The following is a 27,970-nucleotide window of genomic DNA, read 5'->3' as shown; positions in this document are numbered from 1 at the left end:
AGTACAGTCCTGTGTTTGACCGCTTGGTGAAGCCCTGGACCAACCGAAGCACCTGTGTTCACACAGAGGAGAGATGATGACATCTTGTATTTTCCGAGTTCACTTTTGATATTTGCTCTCACCCAACTAAACTTTGAGCAAATAAGGAAGTAGTAAAAAACACCATCCTTGAGTAACATGTTATGACTGTTCTGGGAAATCCACGTAATGATTAAACTAATATCTGGTCAGTATAAGTGTGTGTGTGTGTGTTTATGCGCGCTTACATTTAAGCGCTTGAAGCGAGACAACTGGACTTGTAGAATTTTTTTGAAGATGCTTCACTTGAAGCTTTTGAATGAAAAATATTTTTTGGGTGTCTCTGTGGATCAGTTTTAATGGCTGAGAACAGGCTTAGAAGACTTATTGATTGAGTAAAGATTGTACTTGCAGGAAAAGGCCACTAGACGAATGCTAAAGGTGCTAAAGTACCAGTGTTGTTATTACAGCTGTCAATAGAAATGAAGAATCTATTGAAAAAAATGAAGGCTAGCATATCTCCAGGCTGTTGAAATGAACAGTGCTAACACACAGCCTGATAATTCCTGTCTTTGTTATTGTCTACTGTCAGTTTTATTATTTTAATCTCTGCCTAAACATGTAAATAACTCCTATCCATCAGATATGTAACATTCACATGTGGATGAGGATTCAGTGTTTAATTACTTCTAGGAGCTCACCACATTTTCTGGAGCTTCAGAACAGTTGTCTGTTTGTGTAAAGAGTCAGTGGGTTACTAACGTTTTGTGTCTTAGTGTGTTAATCTGTTAAAATTTGCACAATATGAGGAACCATGTTCTTCCTCTTTTTTCTCTGTTATTTGTCTCGCTGTTACAATACTTCTCTCATTTAGATCCTGTTCTCAAGAAGGAACTGCACAGGGAACGCAAAGGTACGGCCTTATTCTCTTTTTACCGTGTAGCCAAATCTGCCGCGCTTACATTACAGTATACATATAAGTATATTTTATGACACATGGCCATAGTATGTTGCTGCAATACTGCTTTGAAAGGCAGTGTTATTGCATTGGAAGTGTAGGATGTAGTATTCGAAGCTTGATCCAAACCACTGTAGTTCAACATTCAAAAACTCAAATTTTCATGTACTTTTGCAACATACTACCTCTTAAAAAACATATGTAATGTTTATGGTATTAATAAATGTTGTTTTATGCTTAAAACAACATCAACAACACAATTCTACTCATTGATCTGTTTGTTTCTGGTGACTGACCGCAGTAGTCTGTGAATCTTTTTGGTTGAATTTTAGCAATGGCGGCACCTTTCGAGCTGCTGGGAATTTTGGAGGATCTGGGAGACAGCGAGTTGAAAAAGTTCAAATGGTTCCTGCAGCAGGCAGAGGTCCTGGATGGCTTTGCCGCAATCCCAAAGAGCCAGCTGGAGAATGCAGACAGAATGGACACGGTTGATGAGATCATAGATACCCACAACAAAAATGCATGTCCTAAGCTACCAGTTCTCCAGTCTTAGAGAGCTGGACCTTTCGAATAACAACCTGTGTGACTCAGGAGTATACTTCCTCTCTATGGGACTGGAGCGTCCGCACTGTAAACTTGAAACTCTCAGGTTAGCAGACTTTATGACATGCACCTTTCAAATTGCGAGATTGAGATTTTATCATGCTTATCCAGACACTTTGAGATATAATATTTATCTTTTTCGCTCACTCCTTTTTAGCTTGGTTCGCTGTGGGTTGACGTGGGAGGTCTGTGATTCTGTGGCCTTTTTCCTTAGCTCTCAGTCCTCCTGTGTGAGACACTTGGTAGTCTGTGAACATTTTTGGTTTAATTTTAGCAATGGCGGCACCTTTCGAGCTGCTGGGAATTTTGGAGGATCTGGCAGACAGCGAGTTCAAAAAGTTCAAATGGTACCTGCAGCAGGCAGAGGTCCTGGATGGCTTTGCCGCAATCTCAAAGAGCCAGCTGGAGAATGCAGACAGAATGGACACGGTTGATGAGATCATAGATACCCACAACAAAAATGCAGTGGAGGTGATCATGAAAACTTTGAAGCTGATCCAAAAGAATGATTTGGTGCAGCGCTTATCAAACTTGAACTCAATGTCTCAAGGTAAGCACAGGAAATATTCAGTAGGAGTGTGTCTACTGCAACAACTGAAAACTTAAGATGTTTTCTCATTTCAGAGAGTCTGTCCGATTGCCAGCATAAACTTAAATCTAACCTGCAGAAGAGATTCCATGATTTATTTGAGCAAGCCACAGAATCTGGAAAACAGATGCAAAAGAATGAGACCTACACTGAACTGTGTGTGACCAAAGAAGTGCCTGAAGGTCAAAGTGCAACATGTTCCAACCAAACCATAAATATTGAAGACGTCCTTGTACCCAAACCTGATCAAGCTGGAGCATTGAGAACACTGATGACAAAAGGAGGTTCTGGTACCGGCAAAACTGTCCTGACAAGAAAGTTTGTGCTAGATTGGGCTGAAGACAAGCTCAGAAATGATATTCAATTTGTATTTCCTTTCACTTTTCGAGAGCTGAATTTCCTGAAGGAGAGACAGTGCAGCTGGATGGACCTTCTTCATCAATTCTTTGCTGAAACCAAAGAAGTAAGAAGCTTCGACAAACTCCAGATTGTGTTTATCCTTGACGGTCTGGACGAGTGTCGACTACCGTTAGATTTCCACAACAACGAGATATTGTCTGATGTTACCGAGCTGTCTTCAGTGGATGCTTTGCTAACGAACCTCATCATGGGGAAACTGTTCCCTACTGCTAGCGTCTGGATAACCACAAAGCCAGAGGCAGCCAGTCAAATCCTTCCAGAGTACATCAACATGGTGACAGAGGTGAGAGGGTTTACTGACATGAAGATAGATGAGTACTTTAGGAAGAGATTCAGAAATAAGGAGCTGGCCAGCAGCATCATCTCCCATGTAAAGGCATCTCAAAGCCTTCACATTATGTGCCGCATCCCAGTCTTATGCTGGATCACTGCTACAGTTCTGGAGGACATGTTCAAAACCAATGAGAGACGAGAGCAGCCCAAGACCCTGACGGAGATGTACATCCACTTTCTGTTGGTTCAGATAAAACTAGCAAATGTCAAATATTATGGAAAGGCTGAGACAGACCCGACCTGCATCAAAGGCACCAGCAAGACAATTCTGTCTCTGGGGAAACTGGCTTTTGAGCAACTGCAGAAAGGAAGCCTAATCTTTTATGAAGCAGATCTCAAAGAATGTGGCATTGATGTCGGAGCTGCCTCTGAGTTCCCACGGATCATTAAAGAAAATGCTGCCTTCAACCAGGACAAACTTTTCTCCTTCATCCATTTGAGTGTTCAGGAATTCCTGGCAGCTTTTCATGTCATTGTGTCATTCATCAAATCTGGAGTCAACCCCTTATCACAGGAACAATCCCAACCGTCGTCAGTCGACAAAGACCAATCTGCAGTAAAAGGTCTCTTCCAGAGTGCAGTAGACCATGCCTTACAGAATCCAAATGGTCACCTAGACCTGTTCCTCTGTTTTCTTGTTGGTCTCTCACTGCACACCCATCAAGCACTTCTTCAAAACCTGACAAGACAATTAGGAAGTAGCTTAGAGAGCAATCAGGACACAGTCCAGTACATCAGGAAGAGGATCAGGGAGAAACCTTCTCCAGAGAGATGCATCAGCCTGTTCTGCTGTCTTAATGAACTGAAGGATCATTCTTTACTGGAGGAGATACAACAGTCCCTGAGGACAGGCCGTCTGTCCTCAGAGAAACTGTCTTCTGCTCAGTGGTCAACTCTGGTCTTCATCATACTGTCATCTGAGACCGAGTTGAACATGTTTGACCTGAAGAAATTTTCTGCTTCAGAGGAAAGTCTTCTGAATTTGCTGCCACTAGTTCAAGCATCAAGGCTATCTCTGTGTGTATACAACACAAAAGCTGCACAAGTTAAATACTGTAAATATGATAGTTTTACATCATTCTTTCTCTTCACATTTTTAGTCTGGATCACTGTCAGGTGAGCTCTAGAGGCTGCAGAGCTCTGGCCTTGGTTCTCAGTTCCCCATCCTCCAACCTGAGAGCGCTGGATCTGAGTTACAACCAATATGATGGGGTTTATGACCTTGCAGTGGGCTTACAGGATCCACAGTGTAGACTAGAAACTCTCAGGTCTGTTTTTAACAATTGACCATATATTTACATCATTTGTCATAGACATGATTTCCCAAATTATTATGATTCTCACTTGGACTTCTGTCTCAAACTCTGCACACTGGGATTTACTACTGCTATTCTATCACAATAATATGATTTGTTTGGTTAAGAAACATCCTCTGAGATAACTCTGTGTTCCAGCTGTCATTAACAAGGCTATAAACAGTTCCACTGATGAATCCTGACTACACACCAAGTTTTTTTTATTTAATGTTCTGATCCATCCTTCTTTAGGCTGAGTAACTGTGGACTGACAGACGTGTCTGGTAGATATTTGTCACATGTCCTAAGCTACCAGTTCTCCAGTCTTAGAGAGCTGGACCTTTCGAATAACAACCTGTGTGACTCAGGAGTATACTTCCTCTCTATGGGACTGGAGCGTCCGCACTGTAAACTTGAAACTCTCAGGTTAGCAGACTTTATGACATGCACCTTTCAAATTGCGAGATTGAGATTTTATCATGCTTATCCAGACACTTTGAGATATAATATTTATCTTTTTCGCTCACTCCTTTTTAGATTGGTTCGCTGTGGGTTGACGTGGGAGGTCTGTGATTCTGTGGCCTTTTTCCTTAGCTCTCAGTCCTCCTGTGTGAGACACTTGGACCTGAGTATGAACAATCTGCAGGATTCAGGAGTGCTGGTGTTACGTGGTGGACTGGAAAGTCCACATGGTAAACTGGAAGCACTGAGGTCAGCTGGTCTCTGTACTGTTTTGGTTAGATTCAATTTATGTGTCTGTATCTCGTATATCTCCTCTTTAATACAAGCCTCATGATACAATCATATGTTAAACAGAGTAGATTTTAGCCAACAGTAATTGATGTAATGCAAAGCAGAAGTATACAAAATATGTAAAGCTAAGAAGTTTGAAAGACAGGAAGAATCTCTTATTATAGTTATACTAAAGTATTGACAATCTTTCAAGCTGGTTTCTTAAAACAACTCAGAGAAAATGTTTAAAAGTTTATTATTATTATTATTATTATTTGTCTTCAGGCTGAGGTTTTGTAACCTATCAGAAAAAAGCTGTGGAGTTCTGGCCTCAGTTCTCACCTCTCAGACATCGACCTCCAGCCTGAGACAGCTAGAGTTATGTAACAACGACCTTCAGGATTCTGGGGTGAAGCTTCTCACTGTTGCACTGGAGAGTCCGCGCTGTAACCTGGAAATTCTCAGGTCAGTGATATATTTGGAATTTTAATTCAGAAATGGAAGAAAATGGTATGAATGAGTAAAAACTGTCATGTTGCAGGTTGAGTAACTGCATGGTGTCAGAAAGAAGCTGTGAAGCTCTGGCCTCAGCTCTCAGCTCCAAAACCTCTAGTTTGAAAGAGCTGGACCTGAGTAGCAATGATCTGCAGGATTCAGGAGTGAAGCTGCTCTCTGTTGGACTCAAGAGTCCTCGATGTATCCTGGAGACTCTCAGGTGAGAACAGATCCCATTTTAAAGTTACCTCATAGTTTCACATCGCATATCTAGTGTGTGATTTACGACTGCTGGGCTTGTCGGGTTTCATTCATCCTTACAGACTGTCAGGCTGTCAGGTGACAGAGGAGGGCTGTTCCTCCCTCGCCTCTGCTCTGAGCTCTAACCCCTCTTATCTGAAAGAGCTCGACCTCAGCTACAACCATCCAGGAGACTCTGGAGTGCTTCTATTCTCTGCTGGATTGGAGGACCCACAGTGGAGATTGGACACGCTAAAGTACGAGTTATGGCAAGCTGCAAGTTTGCATGATGTGTGATGCTTTTCTGACTGTGTTTATTGTTTCAGAGTGGACCATGGTGGAGTGCAGAGGCTGCGGCCTGGTCTGTGGAAGTGTAAGTCTCAGGGGTTTTGCCTTTGCCTTTCTCTGTGTAGGTCACAATGCCCTAGTGCAGCGGTCCCCAACCTTTTTTGCACCACGGACCGGTATCATGTAAAACAATATTTTTACGGACCGGCACAGAAAAAAATATATAAAATAAAAACACAGTGCATACAATGACAACTTACTCTTATGCTTAATTAATGGGAGCCTTTGAGCTTTCTCAGCAATGAGGCGGTCCCATCTGGGGATAATGGGAGACAATGACACCCGAAGCGTGTTTCTTATGTCCAGTCCACTCTGTAATTTTGTCATTTATTGCTTCTGTCCTTCTTGTTCACATTTTCTTCTTTCAAAAAACTCCATGGCTTGTCTTTTAATGCAGGGTGCTTGGTCTTAAGTGCCAAAGCAGTTTTGAAGGCTTCGCCACATATCACTCAGAGCGGACTTGTGTGAGAATCACCTGTTGCAATAAATCTGTATTTTAAATAGGACTCCTGATATAGTCTTTTAAATGCGGGTTTCTTTTTCTTTGAAGGGGTAGGCTCCTCTTCTTCTGTCTCCTCGTTAGGCCTTTTCCCCTTTCCGAAGAAGCTCTCCAAAGACGTTTGTTTTTTATTCATTTTTGCTAGCTTTTAGGCTTAATTTTGGGGCCGTATCCCGTGACCGAGACAAGCGTCTGCAGGTGCTTAAAGGCACAAGCGGATGAATCTGATCGATTTATAAATGAAACAGCTTTCAGACTCAGATAATGATTAATATATTTTTTTACTCAGTCGTTCTGTGCGGCCCGGTACCAAATGACCCACGGACCGGTACCGGTCCCCGGCCCGGTGGTTGGGGACCACTGCCCTAGTGGACATTTGAACATTTGAATATAGGAATTAGGAATACACAGACATCCAAATGGACTCCTAAACACACTTTATGCAAATTCTATGGCAGCACAAGGCCATGAAAAATGAACCGTGGACTTTTTGAATCTTGGAATAAAACTTCCCTTCCCTTTATTTTGGATATCTACAGTAGTGTTCTGGTGCCACAGTTTGGTGTAGCTACAAACTAACTGAGGATGTATATCATTGGCTGCACATCCTCACTGATGTTACAGCATTTCAATATGCCATTGATTAACCATAAAGGAATGTGCAAATGATAAGCTGTATTGTTCAGTGACCACAGGAGATGTGCTTACATAGGGAATCATTAAATAAGTAGCAGTTTGTTACCTGCTGCTTTCATTCACATTTTACACGTGTTCCAGGTTTATTATGTGTTATTGTCTCCCTCAGATGCCTGTGAACTCACACTGGACCCAAACACAGCTCACAGAGAGCTCAGTCTGTCTGATGGCAACAGAAAGGTGACACGTGTGGAGAAGGAACCTTATCCTTACCATCCAGAGAGATTTGATAAAGTCACACAGCTGCTGTGTACGACTGGACTGATGGGCCGCTGTTACTGGGAGGTTCAGGCTAAGCACACTGACATATCAGTCACGTACAAAGGAATCAGCAGGAGAGGAGATAATAATGACTGTACTTTTGGACGTAATGACAAGTCCTGGAGTCTGCGCTGGTCTAACTGTCCCAGAGTTGAACATAATTGCAAAGACACATACCTTAGTAATCCACAGGGAGACCCTGACAGAGTGGGAGTGTTTTTGGACTGGCATGCTGGGTCTGTGTCCTTTTACAGCATCTCCTCTGGCACACAGACTCACCTTCATACCTTCCACTGCACATTCACAGAACCGGTTTACCCAGGTTTTGGCCTTTTTTGTGATGACTCTTTTGTGTCTTTGACATCAAGAGGTAATGCAGTGATCAGTCAAGCATCTGATGCAGAAATCTAAGACCACCGTACACCATAGGTGTATTAAATGTCTTGACAGTTACACATTTAGCCAAATTTCATTTTCATAAGAATCCCAGCCAGAACATCTTGCTATGCGTCCTGTTACTATGGAGACAGGGAGCGGTTGTACAGTGCACTCATCTTTAGTTGGAGCCGCTGCCTTTGGTTACAGAGTAAATATTATTGTTAATATGTTATATGTTAATGTCGCACGCCTAATGCAGCATGAGTATGCGTTTTTTACTTTATGTTATTGATCTTTAGATGGAATCTTATGTTATTGTTTTGTGCCTGTTTTCACATTTGTTCAAGTTGTTTATATGTATAATATGATGTATTATTCTATTATTATGCTGGGTTTAAGTTTGTTAGACATACAACGGTGTAAATAATATAATAATAATAATTTCATAAAATGCATATTGACAAACGTTAGTGTTAAAACTCATAGTGGTAATTATTGGTATTTGTTTTAGTTTCGCACTATCCTGCTATCCAATAAACCTGTTTAACAGTTTGATTTTCTGTTCAGAGTCTTGGGAAAGTTTAACTGGCACACAGTCAGTTGACTTTGGACCAGGTAGAGTGAGAAAAGCGACACAGGCTGGAGGCCAAATAACACAGCAAAGCACACTGAGGTGCTGTCCTGTTTGTTCTTGGGCCTACCTTACACACACACACTCCACCCTCTGTGACGATGGTAATAACCAAATAGTATATATGTCATTTGTCATATGAGTTGGCCCATAAGTCAATATGAACACAGCTGATGTAACATAACACATGTTTTTATGATGCAAGTTTTATACCCCAGTTGTTTATTTTTCTGACGTGTGTGTGTGTGTGTGTGTGTGTGTGTGTGTGTCTGTGTGTGTGTGTGCGTGAAAGAGAGAGAGGGCTGTGCACAATTACACACATGGCACAACCACTACAACTTCATTAAATGGGATGGCACATGACCATGTCATAATCCAATGACACTGTTTACTCTCCACAGCACCTGTGGGCCTCTGCTGACGCTGGTAAGACCCGTCTTTGACGCAACATGCTTTTAACATGAGCGCTACTTTGTCGGAAGCTAAACACTCTCAGTAGCAGTAACCCAAACATTAGCATGTATGCTGTGCGCGTCATCATGACTGTAACTTTATTGCAGTTGCTTCAGCGCGGTGCTATGCTAACATCACTGGCTCTTGCTGTCTCTCAAAACATGAATGGATGAACTCTATCGACCACATCTTATATTTTTATCCTTGAAATATCGATAGCTGTAGTTATCATGTTATCGCCCTGCGCCTAACATGGACGTGTGTGTGTATGAGTGCGGCCTGTTAGCAAAAATAAAAAGCAATCAATCCGACATGTGACATGAGATATAGGACATTCAACTCAATCGCTAGTTTCAAACATCACAGTAGGTGGACCACCATATGATGTTGTTATGATGTTATACTAATTTAAAGGTAGGATAGGAGATTTTGAAAACTCAGTGAGAGTCAGCCAGATATGGAAAGTAAACGCACGCCCCTTTCTCTCTGAGCTCACCCCGAAGCCACGCCTCCCAACCACATGGACGCGCATCACCTGAAGACGAGCTGCGGTCTGTGACTTCGGCCATCATGCACGTACCTCTCTGGTGTTCAGAGCAGGAAGAGAGTGACAACCAGCCAATACTCCTACAGGGTCCACCCGGAGGATTGGCTGATGTTTTTAGTGTTTTATAGCTTCCACAGATGATTCATATTCTTCGCTTTAATGAGAAACTGCCGAACTAATCGGTTGCTATCGGATTGTAAAGAGAAGTTACACTGATTTAACATAAAGTGCATCAGAATGAAATCTCCTACCCGACCTTTAAGTGTGGCCCAACAGTCAACAAAAACAACAAACAAAGACAAAAGTTAAGTAAGTCATGATTAACACAGTATTAAATCACTCACATTATCTTCATCTTCACAGTAGATGTTAGCAGTAGCAGTTAGCATTGTATGGGAGACACAACTTTAGTCCTGCCCTCAGACTTTTTCACAGCTTCTTCTTATCAAAGCCACATTACATTTTTAACAGCATATTATTCAAGCTTTTCACTACACTTTGCTTCAATGTGTTTGGTTGGTGGAAGGATGTTATAAAATGTGCAAATAATAGCTTATTTGCATGTCAGTTTGCATGTCACGTGTTCTTGTATAATAATTTAACACAAGCTCCAAAAAAAAAACCAACAAAATCATTGTTTATGTTATGAGACAAAAATCGTACCAAACCAAAGGTTTTTCATGCCGAGTGGTGGCCGCTTGTTTGTCATGCAAGCAGTGGGAGTGTTGCTCTTATTCTTCTTTGAGTTCTGCCCAGTGTCAGGTTTCTGTCACCAATGGCTGACAATTTCCTGGCATCATGATTTGCTGAAAGAGGGTGTGTGTGTGTGTGTGTGTGTGTGTGGTATTTCATGTATTGGAATACAGCAGGTCACTTCACCTGCCGACAGGAGCTGTGAAAAAGGTAAGAAGAGCGATCTTTCTATAATCTTTCAATTATTCACATTGTTTTTCCCCCCTCTGATTTTCAAGGTATTTTATAATATATATTATATTATTAGCTCATGTGTTTTCATTTATACTTTTGTTTTAAATACGAACAAAATGTACATTTTATCATTGTTGTCATAGCAACATTCTTCATTGATTCTTGGGTGTGGGTTGTGCGGCTTGTTGCTCTTGTGATACGTGGTCTAGTTGACAGATATGAGAATATAAATATTTAATAACTACGGCACATGTGGCAGGCTGAACTGTTTACAGTCCTTCCTCTGTTGAATGTTTTTCTGGTGAGTGTTTTCCACGTAGGAACACGTTTGACCTGAAGTGGGAACCTGAAACGGTTTTTTTTTTTTTTTTTAAATGTAGCCTCTGCATCACACACACAGTATTTACAGATAAGTAAGTTTGTAAGTAAATGCAGTGACTGCGCTTTAAGGACACATTTAAAGACTAATTGTGTCACACAGCTGTCCCAATACAAAGTTCAAATACTAAAATATAATAAAACTATAAATAGTGTGATGTTGTAACAGTGAATGTTGCTTATCACCCATTCAGAGGTGAGTGTTACTGAACAGTAGGGATTACTTCGGACAGCAAAGCTGAAGGAGTCTGCTGTAGAAACCTGTAGAATTTACAAATTAAAACCTAAATGAGTTTGTCTCTACAGATGTCTTCACTTAAAAGATCACATCTCCAGATACTTGCTGCTGCATCTGTCATCTTCCTCCTTGGAATCTATTTTGTGATATTTTCCTTTCCCAAAGAACTGTGGATAGAGAATCCCACTTCAACCAGCCTGAGGTAAAAGCCGTGAAACCACAGAGGTAGCTGAAGCTGAGCAGTACAGAGCCACCTACATGGTTGGTCATCTATGAAGATGTCTTTTTTTTTTTTTTTTGTCCCACCAGGTCTTCCCTCCCCACTCACCTTTCCTCACCCGGTCCATGTACCTGTCCTGCTGGCTCGGTGCTGCTCAAAGATCAGGTCCCCAAGGAGCAGTATGAGGAGGTAGTGGAGCGCCGAGCCAAGGAGTTCCAGCACTACAAAAACAGGTAGTGAAAGGATTGAGGAACAAAAACATGCTTTTCAGCTTCAGGATAACAGAACGATTGAGTAGGAGTAAAGCAAAATATAGATGTACTTAAATATGCCAGTATTTTAGCCATGATAATCTTTTTTTTTATTAGCTGGCATTGATTGCTGGGTCAAACACTCTGTGGTATCTTAAATCAAAACATTTAATATGACTCCTTGAGTTTCAGTGTGTTTTAAAATGGAATATTATGTAACAGCATCACTGTTATCAACATCAGGATTTTATTTTGCTGTTTTTATTTGTCTGCAGCCCCAAAAATCCACCCTAAATCAGATTAAATTAAAAACTTCCTCCGTGTTTGGTAACATCTGGACAATGTATTTGTAAAATGACAGCTCTGTTTGCTGCTGTCACTCATATTTGTCATCTCTGTTACTTACACAGTCCTCTGATGGTGCTCTGTTTGCACAACTCTTCAACAGGTCATCATCTGTGCTCTCCAGACTGCTGTTTGCTTTGCCGAACTCTCCTCTGCAGTATCCTATTCAAGGTTACACAGTGCGCCCCCTGAGCTCTGCTCTCATACCAGGTATTATATTCATACACATCACACATGTAGCACATCTGAGTTTGAGGTCGGGTCCAAGTATCCACTTTCCCGCCCACAGTCATCCTCTTGGTGTTTTGCACATTGTCATGGCAACCTGAGACATTTGTGTGACTTTGCATAAAGATCATTTTGATTTCAGGTTTAGGGCTGCATGCTGGAAGAAGAAGCACCTACAAGGTTGGTTTTAGCAGATCCCAGCACCCTGACCGTCTGAGTATAGAATGGTAAAGAAGGTCTGCTGGAGGCAGGAGCGCTGCTTCTTATCATGAAACCTTAGGAAACAGAAACATTTGATTCAGTCTCATTTTCCTAACTCGTTAAACTATTTTATTCCCTTGGGATTCTGGAAAGTCTTCTGATTTGTGGCCCTTCATTGATCAGGTGGTTCAGTTTGGGGATCTGTTGTGAATGTTTTGGTGCAGCTCTCTGTGCTGTGACGAAGCTTTGAATCGGTGGAACTGGTTTGTTGCCTTTCTTTGCTGCACTTGTTGCAGTGACTGCACTTTTCCGACAGGTGTCCCATTACAGAGTTTGAATATAGGACACAAATAAAAGATTTATTGTGATGATTCACAGTGGCTTCAAGTTTCAAGTAAACAGGGCTATAATGGCTAAAGAGTAAACTGCGGGTTGCTATGGTGACAGAAGCAGCAGAAGGTCGTACCTGGGTAGCCCACGTTCCTTAAAGGATGCGGCCCCTAAACCCACACACCTTGATAACCGGTTGTCCAATAACACCACATTACTGAGAAGGAATCTCCGCGGCCCACATATAAAAACTGTTAGACGCTCTCAGCTGTTTCTGGTCAGACTGAAACCGGGTGATGTCCTCCTTTCTCTCTTTCTGATCATCTGTAACCTTCTGGCTTCTTGAGCAACAAGCTACAATGAATTCTCCAGCAGGGGAATGAATTAACAAAGTTCTTCTGCTTCTTATTTTATCCTAGGTGGTTTTGAATGTCTCCAAAGGAACCCTGACCACAGAGATTACAGCAGGGGGGGCGGCAGTCAAAGGTGAAAAACATCATGTTGTGGTTGTCGAATGAATCTTCTCTTAAAAAAACCCTACTGCTCTATAGTGGTTCAGTTCCATTTGGCACTGTGGAAGTGGATATATTGTTGTACTGTGGTGAAAGTCTGTGAATTTGTAAACGCCAGGCGCTGGTGAGGCAGAACTGATTATTGAGTCCAGCAGTTTGGCCGTCCTCAACAACCTGCTGGCCAAAGTGTCCTACACCAGCACCGCCTACCACGTAAACACCGGAGACCTCGGTATGTGTCTGATAATTAAAGCAGGAACCTCACTGTGAGACTTTATCTACACATAAAACATCCAGTTTTATTATCTGATAATCATGTAACCTTGTCTTTTGTCATCTTTTTAGCTTATTACACATCTTCGACCTCTGATGACTCTATGTTTCAGTATATTCATTTAATTGGGACATTTTTTATGATAGAGTTGTCATAAAAAAACATTTACAGTCTAATAGAAAGTACTATAAATGTTTATGATGGGTTAAAGCTGCAAATGAATTTCCTGTTGTTTTTTTATTATGAGTGTGTGTGTGCATTGATTAAGGCCTGACACCACTGTTTCTCTGTGCTTAGCCTCCTTTCAGTTTGAAAACCACAAAGCTGTGTTTCCAATAGCGATCAAACAGCCTCACGTGCCTGTGCTGTACGACATGGGAACAGGTAGGAGCTCTGTTCTGTGTGTCATGTTGCCATATTTCTAGGGATGTCCCGATCAGCCCTTGAGACCGAGTCCAAATCCAAGTCCAAAGTGTGTCGACTGTGGATTTCCACATGTGCGCTGCATCGCCAAACTGCACCAACTTTAAATGCTTCAGCCCTCCCAAGCTAGGACATTTCACACATGCAGCAGCTCATCAAGGTCTCGAACCCAGGACCTCTCACACCAAAGGCAGCTGTCCTACCCCTACACTACAAGACACATAGCCACCCTGCACAGAAGGCGTTAACTTTGACAGCCCTAATAAATATATATCCGAGTCCTGATCAGGAGGTAACATCTGATTCCGATCGAAAATCTAAAATCACGTAAAAATCACGTCGGGCCAGATTTCCGATCAGGTGATCGGATCGGGACATCACTACCTGTTTCCTATGTGTTTTGCTTAAAATCTTCATCTACGTTATGGAATAAACAGAAATATGTAAACACAGCAGGCTCAAATTAAACTATAGATACTACATTATGACTTTTATGTCATTATGACTATTTCTTGTTTCTGTCAGATATCGCCTCTCAAGTCACGATCACCACGAAGACTTTTCTTCGCTACGCAGAGCTGAAGGTGTTGTTGAGCAGCATCAGGCAGTTTTATAGCGACGTTAAAGTCATTGTTGCCGATGACAGCCTTAAACCAGAGCACCTGACTGGAGAAAACATCCAACAATACATCATGCCACCAGCGCAGGTATACTATATACACACACCTGTGATTCGTACAAACATACTGATGGCCATAATGAAAAAATATGTTATATGTTAATAATTATTTTATTATACTCATTATATTTTATTACTTCAACGTTTACCGTCACTGTTTCCTCCCTCAGGGCTGGTTTGCTGGCAGGAATCTAGCTGTCTCCCAGGTCACTACAAAGTACTTCCTCTGGGTGGATGATGACTTCGTGTTTACAGACAAAACAAAGATTGAGAAGTTTGTGGAGGTGATGGAGGCGGTCCCCGAACTGGACGTGGTGAGACTCAAACTGCTGGCTTTGTAGAGCCCCTGTTATGCATTGTTTCAGAGTGTGTAGGAATTGAGCCACCTCTGTGGTCTATAAGGTGCCTGGAGAGGTTTACATCCGCCAACAACCAAATCTTGTGGTAGTAGGGGCGGCACGTGTTGCAGTGGTCGCCTCACAGCAATAAGCTTCCTGGTTCAATTCTGACTGAGGCCTTTCTGTGTGGAGTTTGCTTGGGTTTTCTCCGGGTGCTCCGGCTTCCTGCCACATTTTAAAGACGTGGTCTTTAAAAGGTGGTCACTTTAAATTGCCCATAGGTGTGCTTGAATGATTGAGTGAATGATTGTCTGTCTCTATGTTGCTCTGGAGAGGACTGGTGACCTGTCCAGGCTGTGCCCCACCTCTCACCCATAGTTAGCTGGGATAGGCTCCAGCCCCCTGTGACCCTGCACAGCGGGATGAAGCGGGTTAATAGATAATGGATGGATGGATTAGCACAACCAAATTTGAGGTTCTGGCTCTGTCCTCTCTGAAAAACAGGTATGAAGAATGCCTCTTGCATCTAAAGGGGGTGGGGTCTAATCCAGGTGGAGAAGGACTTCTTTTGTGAGATCAGTTGGTTGGATGCAGCTCTGTCTGTCATGCAGTAGCAGTTAGAGCTTTCAGTTTACCACATGCTCCACATCTTTATCTCATCTATGGTTTGGGTAAGGTCTGAAAAAATGCTTTGGAAAGTGTCCTGGATTCACAGAGAGGCTCAGAAACCCAGGAGAATCTAGCTGAGGGGGTTTAGGCCTCTATTGCATGTCCCTTTATAGTCTACTAAGGCAGACCCAGGATTTCCTGCTGGCCTGGAAGCTGGTGTGGATCCCCTAAAGAGCAGCTGGAAGAAGCTGTTGAAGTCAGGAAGTCCTGGGTGTCTCTGAACCCCAGTTCTGGAAATGTCAGAAACATTACAGTCAGCCCTTTTGCTAATCCGTTTTCGAACTGGATCCAGCTCGTATGCGGCTAAAAGCAGACACAATGGACTGTGAATCGCTGAGTAACAAGCTGTCGGATGTTTCTGTTCCTGTCAGGTCGGTGGGTCAGTACAAGGAAACATGTTTCCCTTCTCTCTCCACTATGAGGAGGGAGATGAAATGGAGGGTGGCTGCCTATACAGGAGGTCCAATGGGAGGTTCCATTCACTTCCTGGTTACCCACGATGCTTTCTGGCCAGTGGGGTGGTCAACTTCTTCCTGGCTCGCACAGATGCTGTACTGAAAGTGGGATTTGACCCGAAGCTGCAGCGGGTAGCACACTCAGGTAGGTCCAGACTTAGGTTAGGATTTGGAATCTGAACCTTGTATCTGTGATAGAATAATATGTGTCTCTGACTCTAGAGTTCTTCATGGACGGTCTGGGCTCCTTGATGGTTGCCTCATGTGGTGATATATCCATTGGCCATCAACCCAAAATGGCCAAAGACAAGTCGAATCAGTACAGTCACTTCAGAAACCCCGGACGAAGCGACAGTGAGTTCAAACTGCAGCTACACTTCTTCAAAAACCATCTGAAGTGTGTCAAATATGGATAGAAGGGCACACGGGCTACCATCACATGGTGCACACATACTTGAATTTACAGCACTAAATAATAAATATGTCAAGTGCTAAACATTAGGTTATATTATACACTATCTTCACTGCACTACCAAATAATACTACAGTAGATGTAACACTATGTATGCACTACTACATGTGCAGTGACTGTTGTGCTAGTTGTTGCTTACTTTGAAGGGCCGGGCCACAAGTTCACACCAGGTTACTGCTCTAAATGGTGTCCATGTTTGTTTATGAAAATGCTGCTGTAGTCTCAGTGTCATAGTCCTAGAGCTGGTTTACTCAGGTTACGTCTCACACTGCTAACCTCTAACAATACTCCTTTGTAAAGTTAAACATTGGCAACAGTTCTTCCATAGCAGAGAGTCTGGTTTTGTTATTCGTGAATCATTCTTTACAGCCAAATCAATAAATTTTTTCTTTGTTTAATTTTTTTTGTATGATCCTTCAATGGTAGTGAGGAGACTGTGTGAACCAAAACCATTTTATTATTCTGTCTTATTCTGTTCTTATATAATAGCATTGTAGTATTTCTTTGTGTTCACCTGTTGCACCTGAGATGCATGTGGTGCTATCTTGGGTGCTATCTTGGGGGCAAACAAAAAAGAGCTCCACATAAATTGATTTTTTTATAGTGACAGGAAGTGTGTTTAAAAACGGTCCTAATACATTTGCAGCTATTTACATCAGATCTGACATTTTGAGTGAGTTTAAATCTTTCATTTTATATAATATTATTTTTCTATATTTGAATCGTGTTTGGTTTGTTGTTGTTACTGCTTTCATACTGCAGTGTGTTCATAAATGCATGTTGCACAATAAAGAAGTAATGTTCCAACTCAAAGGTGTATTATTAAAATAAAACATATTGTTCCTACACTTCACCACCATGGGGGGGCGCTTTGTAGACGTTTCTTGTCTTTTTTTCAAGAAGAAGAGTTTTCCGTGTCACGTGATGCGGAACTTCAGCGCTGCTGATTATCAAAACAATCATGGCGGACAAACGAGCAGAAGAACCCGCTAAACCAGAGCTGACAGCGGCTGAGAAACAACTCATACGCCGCCGACAGGAGCTGGACTACTGGAAGAAAAACGCAGCGCGGATCCGCACCCGAAACCTGGTAACCGGACTGACTATCGGAGCGTTTGTGGTCGGCTTGTGTATCCTTCACCTCCAGGTCACTTACGTCACACGCTCTGATGCTAGTTTCCTCAACTGTATAAGTATTTTTTATCTCACTCCTGTTTGGGGGCTATAATCTCAGATTATTTTGAATATTAACCACTCATTTATCAGTTAACACTCTTCATTCTAAACTGTCAAATTCCTTGAATTGATTATAATATTATGTAACGGAACAGCTTTTAAACATTATTGACAGTAAGAGGTTTATTATAACCATGTGCAACCTGCTATTTTAAACAATAGCTAGTTGTGTGTGTGTGTGTGTGTGTGTGTGTGTGGGCCTGTAAGGGTAAATGTGTAGCTTTGAATAGCTAACACTACATTTATATACAGACCATTTATCACTCATGTGAAATAAAAAGTAGTCAAACACACACCTCCTTGAATTTGATTTCATGGCTTCCTGGCTTTATTAGTAATATTTTTAGATATAAAATAAGATATATAGTCTCACAAGAGACACCTCTTTGAATAGAATTCCAGGGCAGGACCCTGGAACCCTACAGTTCTCCTCTAAAGATCATGGTTGGCACTCTAAAATGGGTCATTTAAAATGACGATAAGAAGACCTTTGTATAGTCCATTTTGTTGGGTTAGGGGTGTCCTGGATTACAAAGGTGTCTTTTTGTGACACTGAATTGTCTCATGCCCCTGCTGTAGCTCACTTTCCAGCCTCCAAACCTTCCACAGAGTGTTCTTAGTTCTTAAAACTATTCACTTTTTTTTCACCTACTTGAACCCAAGAATGCTTTAAAGAAGTGAAACATCTACAGGCCCAGCCAGGAGGAACACTCCTGCTCTTTATCACATTTAACCCCCTTAACCTGTAGCTGTCCAGTTTCCTACACCATCCTGTCAGTCAGACAGGAGAGACTCTTGGATGAGCTGGATAATGAAGCCAGGATCATCAGAGGGCCACGGACTGGCGCCAACTCCTGAATGTGCCCTCCCCCTGGACCTTCTGTTTCTCAGGACAGCAGGTGGGAGCAGGCTGGACTGTTAATGTGTTATCTGTGGACCGCTGGGGACCCTCACACTCACTTCATGAAAGGACATTAGCCTTTTTTTGTGTTTGGATGACACTGTGTTCTGTATTACTGTAAACCTAATGTCAAAGATTTTTATTTAATAAACATGTGATGAGCCAGTATCGATTGTCAGATGATGTCAAGCCAAAGTTTTAATCGGAACACATTACTTTTCCATTCCCAGGAATCGCACAGTGAAGAGGTGAGCGTCTCTTGAACTTGAACATTCGGGTCTGTGATCCACATTATTTGGTCTTATCGATAATCGCACAACAGATACAACAGTGCCAGTTTTCATTGTTACATAAACAGCTTGTGTTAGAAAACAAGGTCATTGAGTGAAAAAATATCTGTTTAACAAATGCAGTGTTTTGTCTGTCACTGAGGCATGGGTGTATTTAAATGTTGTGCCACACAACATGAAAAACAGGCTTCCTGTAGGTGCAAAGGTGTTTCTACTCTGCTGTACTTAACACTAGTCCAGTATTTAAGAAATTTCAGGGGGACACAGGTCATGCAAATTTGACTGAGCACAGGCAGGTATGATGATAGTGTTAAATTTAATAACACTTTATACACAGATTCTAATGGATGATCATCAGTGTCACTATAAAAACAAGTGACATGAATTTATTGGTCGCTAAAGAATTTGTCTTACCTTGCACCCCCCCCCCCACCCCCTTCCGGCTTCCGTTTGCATGTTCCTGCTTTGCATCTCCTGAAAAGACAGAAATGTGACACCAAGAGAGCCATGTCTTGCACATTGTTACTTGGTGTGTCTAGGTTTTGCAGCAGTGTTGTGATTGGCCCTTAGGGTCTGTCTGAGCTGTGATTGGCTCACTCTGACTGTGCAACATCGTTACCTGGGATCATCATTACTCAGAGCTGGCCGCCTTGCTTATGCCACTGGTGGAGTCGGGTGAGTACTTTGGATGTTAAGCTTTTAACACCCAGCTGTGACTCTTACTGTCAGTAACTGTCAGTAACTGACAGTAAGTATATATTATATACTATATTTTGATTCTACTGGAAAGAACTTTGGTCACATGTGTTGTAAAGGGCTTCACAGTTAAATGTTGATTCAAAGTCGTATTTACTTAGCTTGTTTCATGTTGTTGCTGCTGCGGGGAGCCATGGTATGGAGCCAAATTTAAAAATTAAAAAAAATTATGTGTTGATGTTTAAATATTTTCATATTTAGAGTTTTATTTTTTCAGTTTCAGATATTTTACCACAGATATTAGTATCTTCTTAATCATTCAAGTGAAAGGACCAACACCTCTTACTCACATTTTGTTTTTTTCTAGGGTTAACCTTCCAGAGGAAAAGATGATAAGGATGCTGTGGGTTCCTGTGTCCCTGCTGCTCGTAGTCTCTCCTGTGTTTGGGTATCTGATCAACTACAAACATTACGATGACTCAAAATCCTGGCAAGAAGCACGGGACCACTGCACGTCAAAGCACACCGACCTGGTCATCATCAGAAATCAACAGGAGAATGACTTCTTTAAACAGAGTCGCGGCTGGATTGGACTGTACAGAGATATGAAAACGGATCCGTGGAAATGGTCCAGAGGACCCAGGAGAGCCGATTTTAAGATGTTGGGTGAAGGGGGTAAGCTCGAGTACAAGCTTAAGCTGTACTATAATGAAGTCTTTGTTAGGCTGGCACCTGTGTTTGATTAGACGCCTCACACACACACAAATCCCCCCCCCTGCATGCAGTTTGTTAGCCTACATACTGTTCAGGTATAGTTTGCATGTCACTGTATGAGATTGACAATTTTAAGGATTGGTGCGACGAACACGAGCTTGTTTTTACTGTTAAAAAGACCGAAGAAAGAATATTTGACCTGAGAGAAGTGAGAACACACCACCCAGTGTTAAAGAGCAGGTTTTAAATATTTTAGCATTCATTCATGTGGACCATCTGAAAAGTCTGCACTTCCTCCAGTAGCTTGGTGAAAGTAGCGATGGAAGTGATGGGCATAAAAGTCTACCCTTCATTACAGTACGATCGTCCAGCCAGCAGGTGTAATGTAGCAGGTGTCTGCCCAGACGGTCCCGCCTGGTATCCCCTCTATGATGGGAGGTACCCGGGTGGGTACATAAGATAAGATAAGAGATAAGATAAAACTTTATTAATCCCGAAGGAAATTCTTGTGCCAGAGGTATCAAGTTACATTAAATGCAGTTAAGTACAGAGTATAAGTCACTATAATCCAAAATAAGAGTACAGTACGCAGTATGAGCACAATATATGATACATGGATACAAATATGGAGATGTAAGGTGCTAAGTCCAGTGGAGGGAATGACAGTGATACATCCTAGCTGGATGTCTGAACCATCATTGTTTCCTCTCAGTCTGGAGCTCACCTCTGAGCCCCTTGTAGATTTTCCATCGTCGGACCCTATTTAAGAGTGAGCCTGGACACCCTGCAGATAAATCTCAGTACAAGTTATTATATACTCATAGATCAGACCTCCATGTTAATTCATTCATTTCATTCATTTGGAGCACAAAGAGACTGCAGAGCTTGTCTGAAACACAACTAAGCATCCATCACGATTTCTCTTACTCTTTGCAGAACTAAGCGACTCTGAGCACTGTGCTTATATTGACACTGACCATATTTGGAAAAGTGATGGCTGTGGACTGCCCCATACCTACATTTGTTATGACGAGCGGCTAGTTCTGGTGACAGAGAATAAAACCTGGGAGGAGGCGTTACACCACTGCAGGTCTCTGGGAGGAGTGGACCCGGGTGATCCAATGGCTGTGTACCAAAACCACCTCTATGACCTGGCCACCCTGAGCATTGATGGAAGTGACCTCAGTTACGCAAAAGAGACCGTTAAAGACGCTAACACCGAGGAGGTCGGGCGGTTTCCTAGACTGCATCAGTTCTGTTGAGCAACGTGTCCCCTCTGTTTATGTTTGTGTTCTGTCTGCAGGTGTGGACAGGTCTGCGCTTCCTGGCCGGTCAGTGGGTGTGGGTGGATAAACAATATATGCCATATGATATTCTACCCTGCCCGAATAACAGATCCTGTGGAGTCCTGGAGAAGAACAGCAACATACCCTTTGGGATAAGGGACTGTAACGAGAGAAGGAACTTCTTATGCTACAAGAGGCCTTAAACTCACAACAATAACTCAAGTACTGTACAGAGTTCTTTATATTTCCCTAGTGCATGTGTAACATTACATGTCAGAAGAAAATATACTTTTATCTTGTTACCAACAAGTGTAATAATTAGAAGTTTGCTGATTGTCAGAATCAGAAGATAAATCTATCTTCTTAAACTTTACTGCATGAATTGTAATATTCTAAGGTTTTTAATACATAAGATATATCTGTTATTTATCTATACTTTTATTTACACAACTGTTTTTACTGTATAACCATTAATGCCATAATCCTAATCACAGCAGTGATGGAGCTCTTGTACTTCTCCTTTGACTTTGTTTGTGTTTATATTTCCTCTTCTGTAAGACTCTGTATCTGTAACAGTAGCAGAAATAAACATTCATTAATACTTTAAAGTAGCGATGTGTAAAACAATCATGGCCTCTGTTTCTGTTAAATATGCCTGAGATTGGTGAGGGAACACAAAAACATTCCTGAGATACTGACAGTGCAGTCATGGCAGAAACACAACCATGTGTTGTGTCAGGTGGATGCATTAACACAAACATGTTCGGTTTTCAGGGACTGAAATACCAACCTCATGCTTCCAGTGAGGAACAGCTTGTGTGCCAGATGAACACACTTGTGCAGGGCCGTGCCTAGCCAGACGGGGGCCCTAACCAAGATTTTCAAGTAGTATTGTCAAAGTAAATGCACCAAGCAAAGGCCTGTTAAAAATAGTAATAGGTGCTGCTGGGAAATGATTTTATCTCCAGTACAAGTCGGGCGCCATCTCTGTAGCTTCTGACTGCTGATTGGTGACAATCGTCATCATGATGTTGTGCGTGCACAGTGTCAGATTACAGCTGCTATTACCCTTCGCCTCGCTCACACTTAGAGGGTGCTCATTGTGTGTCTCATTGTGCAGCATTGCAGTGTGCATCACTGATGTAATGTGCACATTCGTGAGCTGCGTAAATCATTCACACAATTTGCGCATCTTGCTCAAAACGTGCGTAGGGCCCCCTCCGCTAACGTGGGGCCCTACGCACAGTGAATGTTCTGCGTATAGGGGGGTGGGGCTGCACTTGTGATCTATCTATCTGTCTATCCATCCATCCTTGACACTTCCGTGAGCCCATAGGTAGTGCTACATTGCACCATAGTATGGGAGCTAGCTGTTGGCATGCTAATTTCAAGGAATATCTCTGTAAATGATCACATATTTTAAACATTATGTACAGATGCATGGTCTTAAGTTGTAATGCAAAGAACAGGCTTATTTCTATGAAAATAATGCCTTATGCAAAAATGCCACTCAGTCACCATGCAAATATTTTCAGCTGACCAATACATTTGCGTCATTTAGCTTGTAAAGAATAAGGATGATGTCAAATCAGTAATTTATTGCATTTAAACTTTCCCAAGTAAAACAACAGTGACGTTTTTGGGGTTTACATCCTTCTTTGGTTGTCAAATGTGTTCCCTAGATAAAAAACGACCGTCGCATGACACTAAAAAACACAAACACAACAAACTGACACACTGATCTGAGCATTGACAGAGAAGTGTTCTTCACGGCTGCCATCCCTGCTGTTGTCGGCCAAGGTGAGTGCTGTTTGAAACAGGTCTATAACGTAGGACAGATTAAATTATAAGGACACTTAGTTAAACCTGCAGGCAATGTAGCTGCTGCTGGGTGTGTAAAAATAAATACTAATGAAACAATTCTATGTGATTGCAGGTATTTGGCAGCCTGTCTGAACATGATGAGGAACATCATCCTCCTGCTGCTCTTTGTGCAGCTGTTCAACCTCAGAGCCATAAACATTACACGTTATTCTCGAACTTTTAGCTGGAAGCAGGCACAGGCCTATTGCAGGGAGAAACACACTGACCTGGTCACTATCAGAAATGATAAGGAGCGTCAACAGATAAATGATGTCGATGGCTGGATCGGATTGTACCGAGAGAATAACACAAGTCCATGGAAGTGGTCCAGAGGAGACCAGGTGGCCACCTACATTATCTGGAATGAAAACGGTGCGTGAAGCGTCCCCAGGGTTTCAACCTGTACATTGACTTAATTAGCAAAATCCAGATTATTTGTCAGATCTAGACTTTTTTTTATATCATTACATTTAGGGCTTTGGAAAAGCTGCGCTTTATTTGTTTTTCCTTTTTTGAAGTTGGTTAATGGCTGTTTGGGTCCTGCTGCATTAGCATTAGCTAACTAACATTAGCTGCAGACATCTGTGACAACAAATCAACAAATAAGAAATTATATGATGTTTGAGGTAAAGATGATTTAATTTGAGCTTCTGTATCACTACTCCTGATTCTTTTTATTCTTACAGAACCACAAGATAATGAGCACTGTGTGTTTAAGTGGCAACGTTCCAAATGGATCAATGATGCCTGTGTAAACGGCCATACTTTCATTTGTTACGACGACGAGCTGCTCCTGGTGAAGGAGAATAAGACATGGGAGGAGGCATTACACCACTGCAGGTCTCTGGAAGGAGTGAACCCAGATGATCCTACGACTGTGGACCAGAACCACCTCTGCGACCTGGCCACTCTGATCACTGCAAATGACCACGCTCGTGCACAGAAGCAAGCTCAGCAAGCTACCACTGATGAGGTCAGGCCGTTTTCTGCACTATGTTTGTGTTGTGGAGTAATTCGTCCTTTGTCTTCACCTCTCTGCTTTTCTGGAGCCCCTCTGATGACATGGTAAAAAAGAAATAAATCGTGGCCACGAAATATGTATAATGTGCAAACAAATTAGTATTTGTGCACACGTTATACATATTTCGTGGCCACGATTTAATTATTTTTTTACCATGTCATCAGAGGGGCTCCGTACTGCTTTGTGTTGGTAGGTGTGGACGGGCCTGCGCTACCTGGCTGGTCAGTGGGTGTGGGTGGGTGGAGAACAGGTGAATTATAAGGATATCGAAATTTGCCCGACCAACAACTTGTGTGGTGTCGTGAAGAAGAACGGGAGCAACCTCTTTGGGACTAGAGACTGTAAGGAGAAAAGGAACTTCTTCTGTCACCTGGGGATCACTACACTCGGATAGTTCATGTGAGCTTTCTTTATTTCATTGAGGTAGAATTTGAGCTAGAATAGTGAAAATTAAAAAAAAAATCAAAGTTCTGTGTGTGTGGTTGGGGTTACATTCTTCTTTGGCTGTCAAATGTGTTCTCTTAATAAATAAGACCATCGCATAACACCAAAAAATGATTTCATTTTTTTCCCCTCTGAATTCTGATTTTTGTTCTTTTGAGTCAAAATCTTTGACTTTAATTGAGATCTATGTAAGGCTAAGTTCTTTTGTCACCATGGAGACATGGAGTCATGTTTTGTTGTGATGTCACAGAATATGTTTGTTTTTTTTCTTTTAAAATACATAAATAAAAGCTTACAATTAAAAACAAATACATAGACACAAATTTTTTCTACACTTCATCACCATAGGGGGCGCTTTGTAGACTTTCTTCTCTTGTATTCAAGAAAAAGAAGAAGTAGAAGTAGTAGTAGTCGTAGAAGAAGAAGAAGAAGAAGAACTATTCTGTGTCACGTGATGCGGAACTTTCAAGCAGGTGATTCTTAAAACAGTCATGGCGGGAAAAGGAGCGAAAGGAAACGCTAACCTAGAGCTAACAGCGGCTGAGAAACAACTACTGGAAGAAAAACGCAGCGTGGAAATTTGGTAACTTGTCACAGAAATATTCTTATAGCACTTTATTTATTTGGCAGTAACACGGCGTCGTTGGGTGACGATGCAAATTTGATTATTTGCCATTAAACATGTAGCCTACGGCCCTGACTTTACAATGAGACCATCTAAGTCTGAACAAGCTATTATGCTATTGCTAATACTGTCCTCTGGTTTATAATAATATGTTCACCTATTATATATAAATATGAAAATAAATATGTAATATTTAAACAAATTTTTTTTCCCAAAAACCTTCGTGTCATGTGACCAAGTGTCTCCAAAATAAGATGAAATATAGTCTGAAATGAATTGTATTAGACAAATGGAGGCAAATAGGACGCATCTTTTGGAACTGAATTTGAGGACTTGCTCTATTTCCTCATACTATTTGTGTGGGTAAATAGTTTGTATTAATGTAAACAATACAATACAAATTATTTTTTTTAAGAGCTTCCAGGTCATGTGACTAATTGATGGCTAAGATGAATCACAGCCTAACAAGAGACAAATAAGAAACACACCTTGAAACTGGATTTGAAGTGTTCATCCATTTATGTTAATGTTTTCTTTTACCAAAAGAAATCAATTTTGTATTAATATTAATGCAAACATCTATATTTTTTTAATAGTTTTTATGTCATGTGGTGGGTAGGGCAGTTGTGCTCCACCTGTGCTGCACTCCGTCAATGCTGTGTAAATTTGCGAAGAGGCAAATTTAAGTAGCGTAAAGTGTGTTGAATGGAGAATTACTTCACAGATCATTCAAACTTTACATTATTTTATTTTTAGCTTACAGTTGTTCTTCAAAAATTAATATTTGGAACTAGGAAAGGATTGAGGCTCCCTCACAAACGTTGTCCTGATCTGATGCTGAAAAGACTCTCTTGGCAACCGTTGTTGGGGTTAGTGGTGTCATGAAGGACAGAGGTGTGCTGTGGCACACAGGAATAGCTTGCTGGACGCTTAAATTATCTATGATCTATGGTCCGTATTACTTAGTCCTAATTTTAATTACACAGATACAGTACAGTCACATAAACAGTTTGTGTTGAAAAACAGCACACGATCATTAGACAAAATATCAGTTTTGTCTATCACTGAGGCATGGGTGTATTTAAATGTTGTGCTACACAACATTAAAAACAGGCTTGTGCATGTGTCAAATGTTTGTTTTTCCAAAACGATATTTCTAGTGTGCTGTACTAAAACCTATCCCACCGTGGTAGATATTGAGTTGAATTTACCTTTAATAGAATCAGACTCGCTATAAAAAGATATCGTTCGCCTTCGGAAATCAACAGACAAACTCATTTCAAGGAGGGCACAGTTCATGCAAATCTATTACGGACTGCGGACTGCCAGGTATGATGACGATGTTAAATGACTGATATGATTTTCACTGTATGGAAATTAGTGCCACTATATTTAAAAACGCCTGTGTGAAAGAAGCTGCTAGCTGCTGCTGCTAAAGGCAGCCATGCAGGAAAATGAGTCAGTCGTGAACTTGTGACCCAAACCTATATATACTACACCTGCTGTTTTTTAGCTGGACTAACCTGCTGACTCAAAATGTGAATTAAGAAAAACAAATATAATACCGTACATTTTCATTTGATGTCTTACAGTCTTTTGCCACTTAGCCGTGCCATTTTTACCTAGAACCGATCCATTGACTGAGTGGAAGTTCACTTTAACTTGTTTTTGGGCTTAACATGTGTTTTCTGTTTCGATGATGCAAATAACAGGTGCGATGTGCTGTTCTCGAAGACAGTCACATGCAAGTTCATCCTTCAAGACAGAAGGTTCTGATCTGAGCGAGAAATCTGGATTAACCATGTGGCTTTTAATGTGAGTACAACCTTACTCTTACTCCAGTGGTCATGTAGCGGCCCTCCTAGATTTCCCAACCGCTCATCCAATCTTCAAAGTGAGCCTGGGCACCCTGCAGATAAATATTATTACAAATTATTGTATACTTTTAGACCTCCATGTTAAAATACCCCACAGTTGGTGGGTCTTGTTTTTGTGGCTTTGATGAGTGCCCGGTTGGGGTAGCCACAGGTTTGCAGGGCCTTCCTGATGTGATGTTACTCATATGTGGCTGTGTCACTGAGGAGATCTGTCACTTTGGAGTGGTAGTCCTGTGTGTTGAGGACTAGTGTGCTTCTTCCCTTGTCTGCTTTTAAGATGGATGCTAAGATTGGATGGGTTTATATGGCTGAGGTCAACAATGCACCCATGTTTTCCCAGAGGACATGTTGGTTATAGGAGCTAGTGAGAAGCAGGATGGACTATATGATCATTGCTCTGCTCAAGTACACACAGTGTGTTTACTCATAAATAGCTATCTTACGCACTGCCATTTGTTTGCTGACTTATTCTGATGGCCTTACCTTAAAGTAATGATGATGTTTTTTCTAGATCCATCCTTGTTTGGTTGCCAAATGTGTGATGTGTGTCTGAATGCAAATGATGACTTTAATCAGACACA

At 41.6% G+C, this 27,970-nt stretch overlaps 4 protein-coding genes across 6 annotated transcripts; all 4 read left to right on the top strand.

The window, feature by feature from the left end:
* The first annotated feature begins 789 nt into the window (after nucleotides 1-789).
* LOC114439328 (NACHT, LRR and PYD domains-containing protein 3-like) lies at nucleotides 790-8,278 on the top strand. Of its 2 annotated transcripts, XM_028411185.1 has the most exons (12): nucleotides 817-931; nucleotides 1,309-1,625; nucleotides 1,737-2,129; nucleotides 2,204-3,938; nucleotides 4,022-4,189; nucleotides 4,469-4,642; nucleotides 4,754-4,927; nucleotides 5,234-5,413; nucleotides 5,490-5,663; nucleotides 5,767-5,940; nucleotides 6,010-6,056; nucleotides 7,336-8,278. In XM_028411185.1, exons 3-12 carry the CDS (start codon nucleotides 1,856-1,858, stop codon nucleotides 7,896-7,898), a joined length of 3,663 nt encoding a protein of 1,220 aa, XP_028266986.1. In that variant the 5' UTR covers nucleotides 817-931; nucleotides 1,309-1,625; nucleotides 1,737-1,855; the 3' UTR covers nucleotides 7,899-8,278. The 2 variants fall into 2 exon arrangements, with proteins under 2 accessions (XP_028266985.1, XP_028266986.1); XM_028411184.1 differs by lacking the exon at nucleotides 1,309-1,625 and having other exon boundaries at nucleotides 790-931; nucleotides 1,854-2,129.
* A 574-nt stretch (nucleotides 8,279-8,852) lies between these two features.
* LOC114439329 (beta-1,4 N-acetylgalactosaminyltransferase 2-like) lies at nucleotides 8,853-17,249 on the top strand. The gene is made up of 13 exons (XM_028411186.1): nucleotides 8,853-8,922; nucleotides 10,363-10,399; nucleotides 11,108-11,241; nucleotides 11,349-11,492; nucleotides 11,959-12,065; nucleotides 12,226-12,263; nucleotides 13,034-13,100; nucleotides 13,245-13,358; nucleotides 13,698-13,784; nucleotides 14,349-14,530; nucleotides 14,673-14,816; nucleotides 15,881-16,109; nucleotides 16,187-17,249. The coding sequence occupies exons 3-13, from the start codon at nucleotides 11,108-11,110 to the stop codon at nucleotides 16,378-16,380; spliced, it is 1,440 nt and encodes a 479-aa protein (XP_028266987.1). The 5' UTR covers nucleotides 8,853-8,922; nucleotides 10,363-10,399; the 3' UTR covers nucleotides 16,381-17,249.
* A 191-nt stretch (nucleotides 17,250-17,440) lies between these two features.
* On the top strand, nucleotides 17,441-22,031 carry LOC114439330 (secretory phospholipase A2 receptor-like). Of its 2 annotated transcripts, XM_028411187.1 has the most exons (5): nucleotides 17,441-17,566; nucleotides 18,430-18,571; nucleotides 19,927-20,234; nucleotides 21,210-21,499; nucleotides 21,577-22,031. In XM_028411187.1, exons 2-5 carry the CDS (start codon nucleotides 18,531-18,533, stop codon nucleotides 21,760-21,762), a joined length of 825 nt encoding a protein of 274 aa, XP_028266988.1. In that variant the 5' UTR covers nucleotides 17,441-17,566; nucleotides 18,430-18,530; the 3' UTR covers nucleotides 21,763-22,031. The 2 variants fall into 2 exon arrangements, with proteins under 2 accessions (XP_028266988.1, XP_028266989.1); XM_028411188.1 differs by lacking the exons at nucleotides 17,441-17,566; nucleotides 18,430-18,571 and adding an exon at nucleotides 19,311-19,538.
* A 1,486-nt stretch (nucleotides 22,032-23,517) lies between these two features.
* On the top strand, nucleotides 23,518-24,837 carry LOC114440000 (P-selectin-like). The gene is made up of 4 exons (XM_028412219.1): nucleotides 23,518-23,794; nucleotides 24,109-24,275; nucleotides 24,309-24,395; nucleotides 24,637-24,837. Exons 1-4 carry the CDS (start codon nucleotides 23,518-23,520, stop codon nucleotides 24,835-24,837), a joined length of 732 nt encoding a protein of 243 aa, XP_028268020.1.
* The last annotated feature ends 3,133 nt before the right edge of the window (nucleotides 24,838-27,970 follow it).

Source organism: Parambassis ranga, chromosome 8 (genome assembly GCF_900634625.1).
Source record: "Parambassis ranga chromosome 8, fParRan2.1, whole genome shotgun sequence".
Classification (NCBI taxonomy): Eukaryota; Metazoa; Chordata; class Actinopteri; family Ambassidae; genus Parambassis; species Parambassis ranga.
This window is presented reverse-complemented; position numbering and strand designations above follow the sequence as displayed.

What these genes read in the sequence shown, in the direction of transcription:
- LOC114439328 (XM_028411184.1), top strand. Translation starts at nt 823, where the DNA reads ATGAGGAACCATGTTCTTCCTCTTTTTTCTCTGTTATTTGTCTCGCTG. An exon ending in TGTAAACTTGAAACTCTCAG is followed by an intron (nt 4,643 to 4,753) that starts GTTAGCAGACTT and finishes ACTCCTTTTTAG; the next exon opens with ATTGGTTCGCTGTGGGTTGA. An exon ending in GCGGCCTGGTCTGTGGAAGT is followed by an intron (nt 6,057 to 7,335) that starts GTAAGTCTCAGG and finishes TGTCTCCCTCAG; the next exon opens with ATGCCTGTGAACTCACACTG.
- LOC114439329 (XM_028411186.1), top strand. Translation starts at nt 11,108, where the DNA reads ATGTCTTCACTTAAAAGATCACATCTCCAGATACTTGCTGCTGCATCT. An exon ending in ACATCATGCCACCAGCGCAG is followed by an intron (nt 14,531 to 14,672) that starts GTATACTATATA and finishes TTCCTCCCTCAG; the next exon opens with GGCTGGTTTGCTGGCAGGAA. An exon ending in GCAGCGGGTAGCACACTCAG is followed by an intron (nt 16,110 to 16,186) that starts GTAGGTCCAGAC and finishes CTCTGACTCTAG; the next exon opens with AGTTCTTCATGGACGGTCTG.
- LOC114439330 (XM_028411187.1), top strand. Translation starts at nt 18,531, where the DNA reads ATGTGCCCTCCCCCTGGACCTTCTGTTTCTCAGGACAGCAG. An exon ending in TCTGTTTCTCAGGACAGCAG is followed by an intron (nt 18,572 to 19,926) that starts GTGGGAGCAGGC and finishes GTTTTTTTCTAG; the next exon opens with GGTTAACCTTCCAGAGGAAA. An exon ending in AAGACGCTAACACCGAGGAG is followed by an intron (nt 21,500 to 21,576) that starts GTCGGGCGGTTT and finishes TTCTGTCTGCAG; the next exon opens with GTGTGGACAGGTCTGCGCTT.
- LOC114440000 (XM_028412219.1), top strand. Translation starts at nt 23,518, where the DNA reads ATGATGAGGAACATCATCCTCCTGCTGCTCTTTGTGCAGCTGTTCAAC. An exon ending in CATTATCTGGAATGAAAACG is followed by an intron (nt 23,795 to 24,108) that starts GTGCGTGAAGCG and finishes TTATTCTTACAG; the next exon opens with AACCACAAGATAATGAGCAC. An exon ending in ACTGCAGGTCTCTGGAAGGA is followed by an intron (nt 24,276 to 24,308) that starts GTGAACCCAGAT and finishes ACTGTGGACCAG; the next exon opens with AACCACCTCTGCGACCTGGC.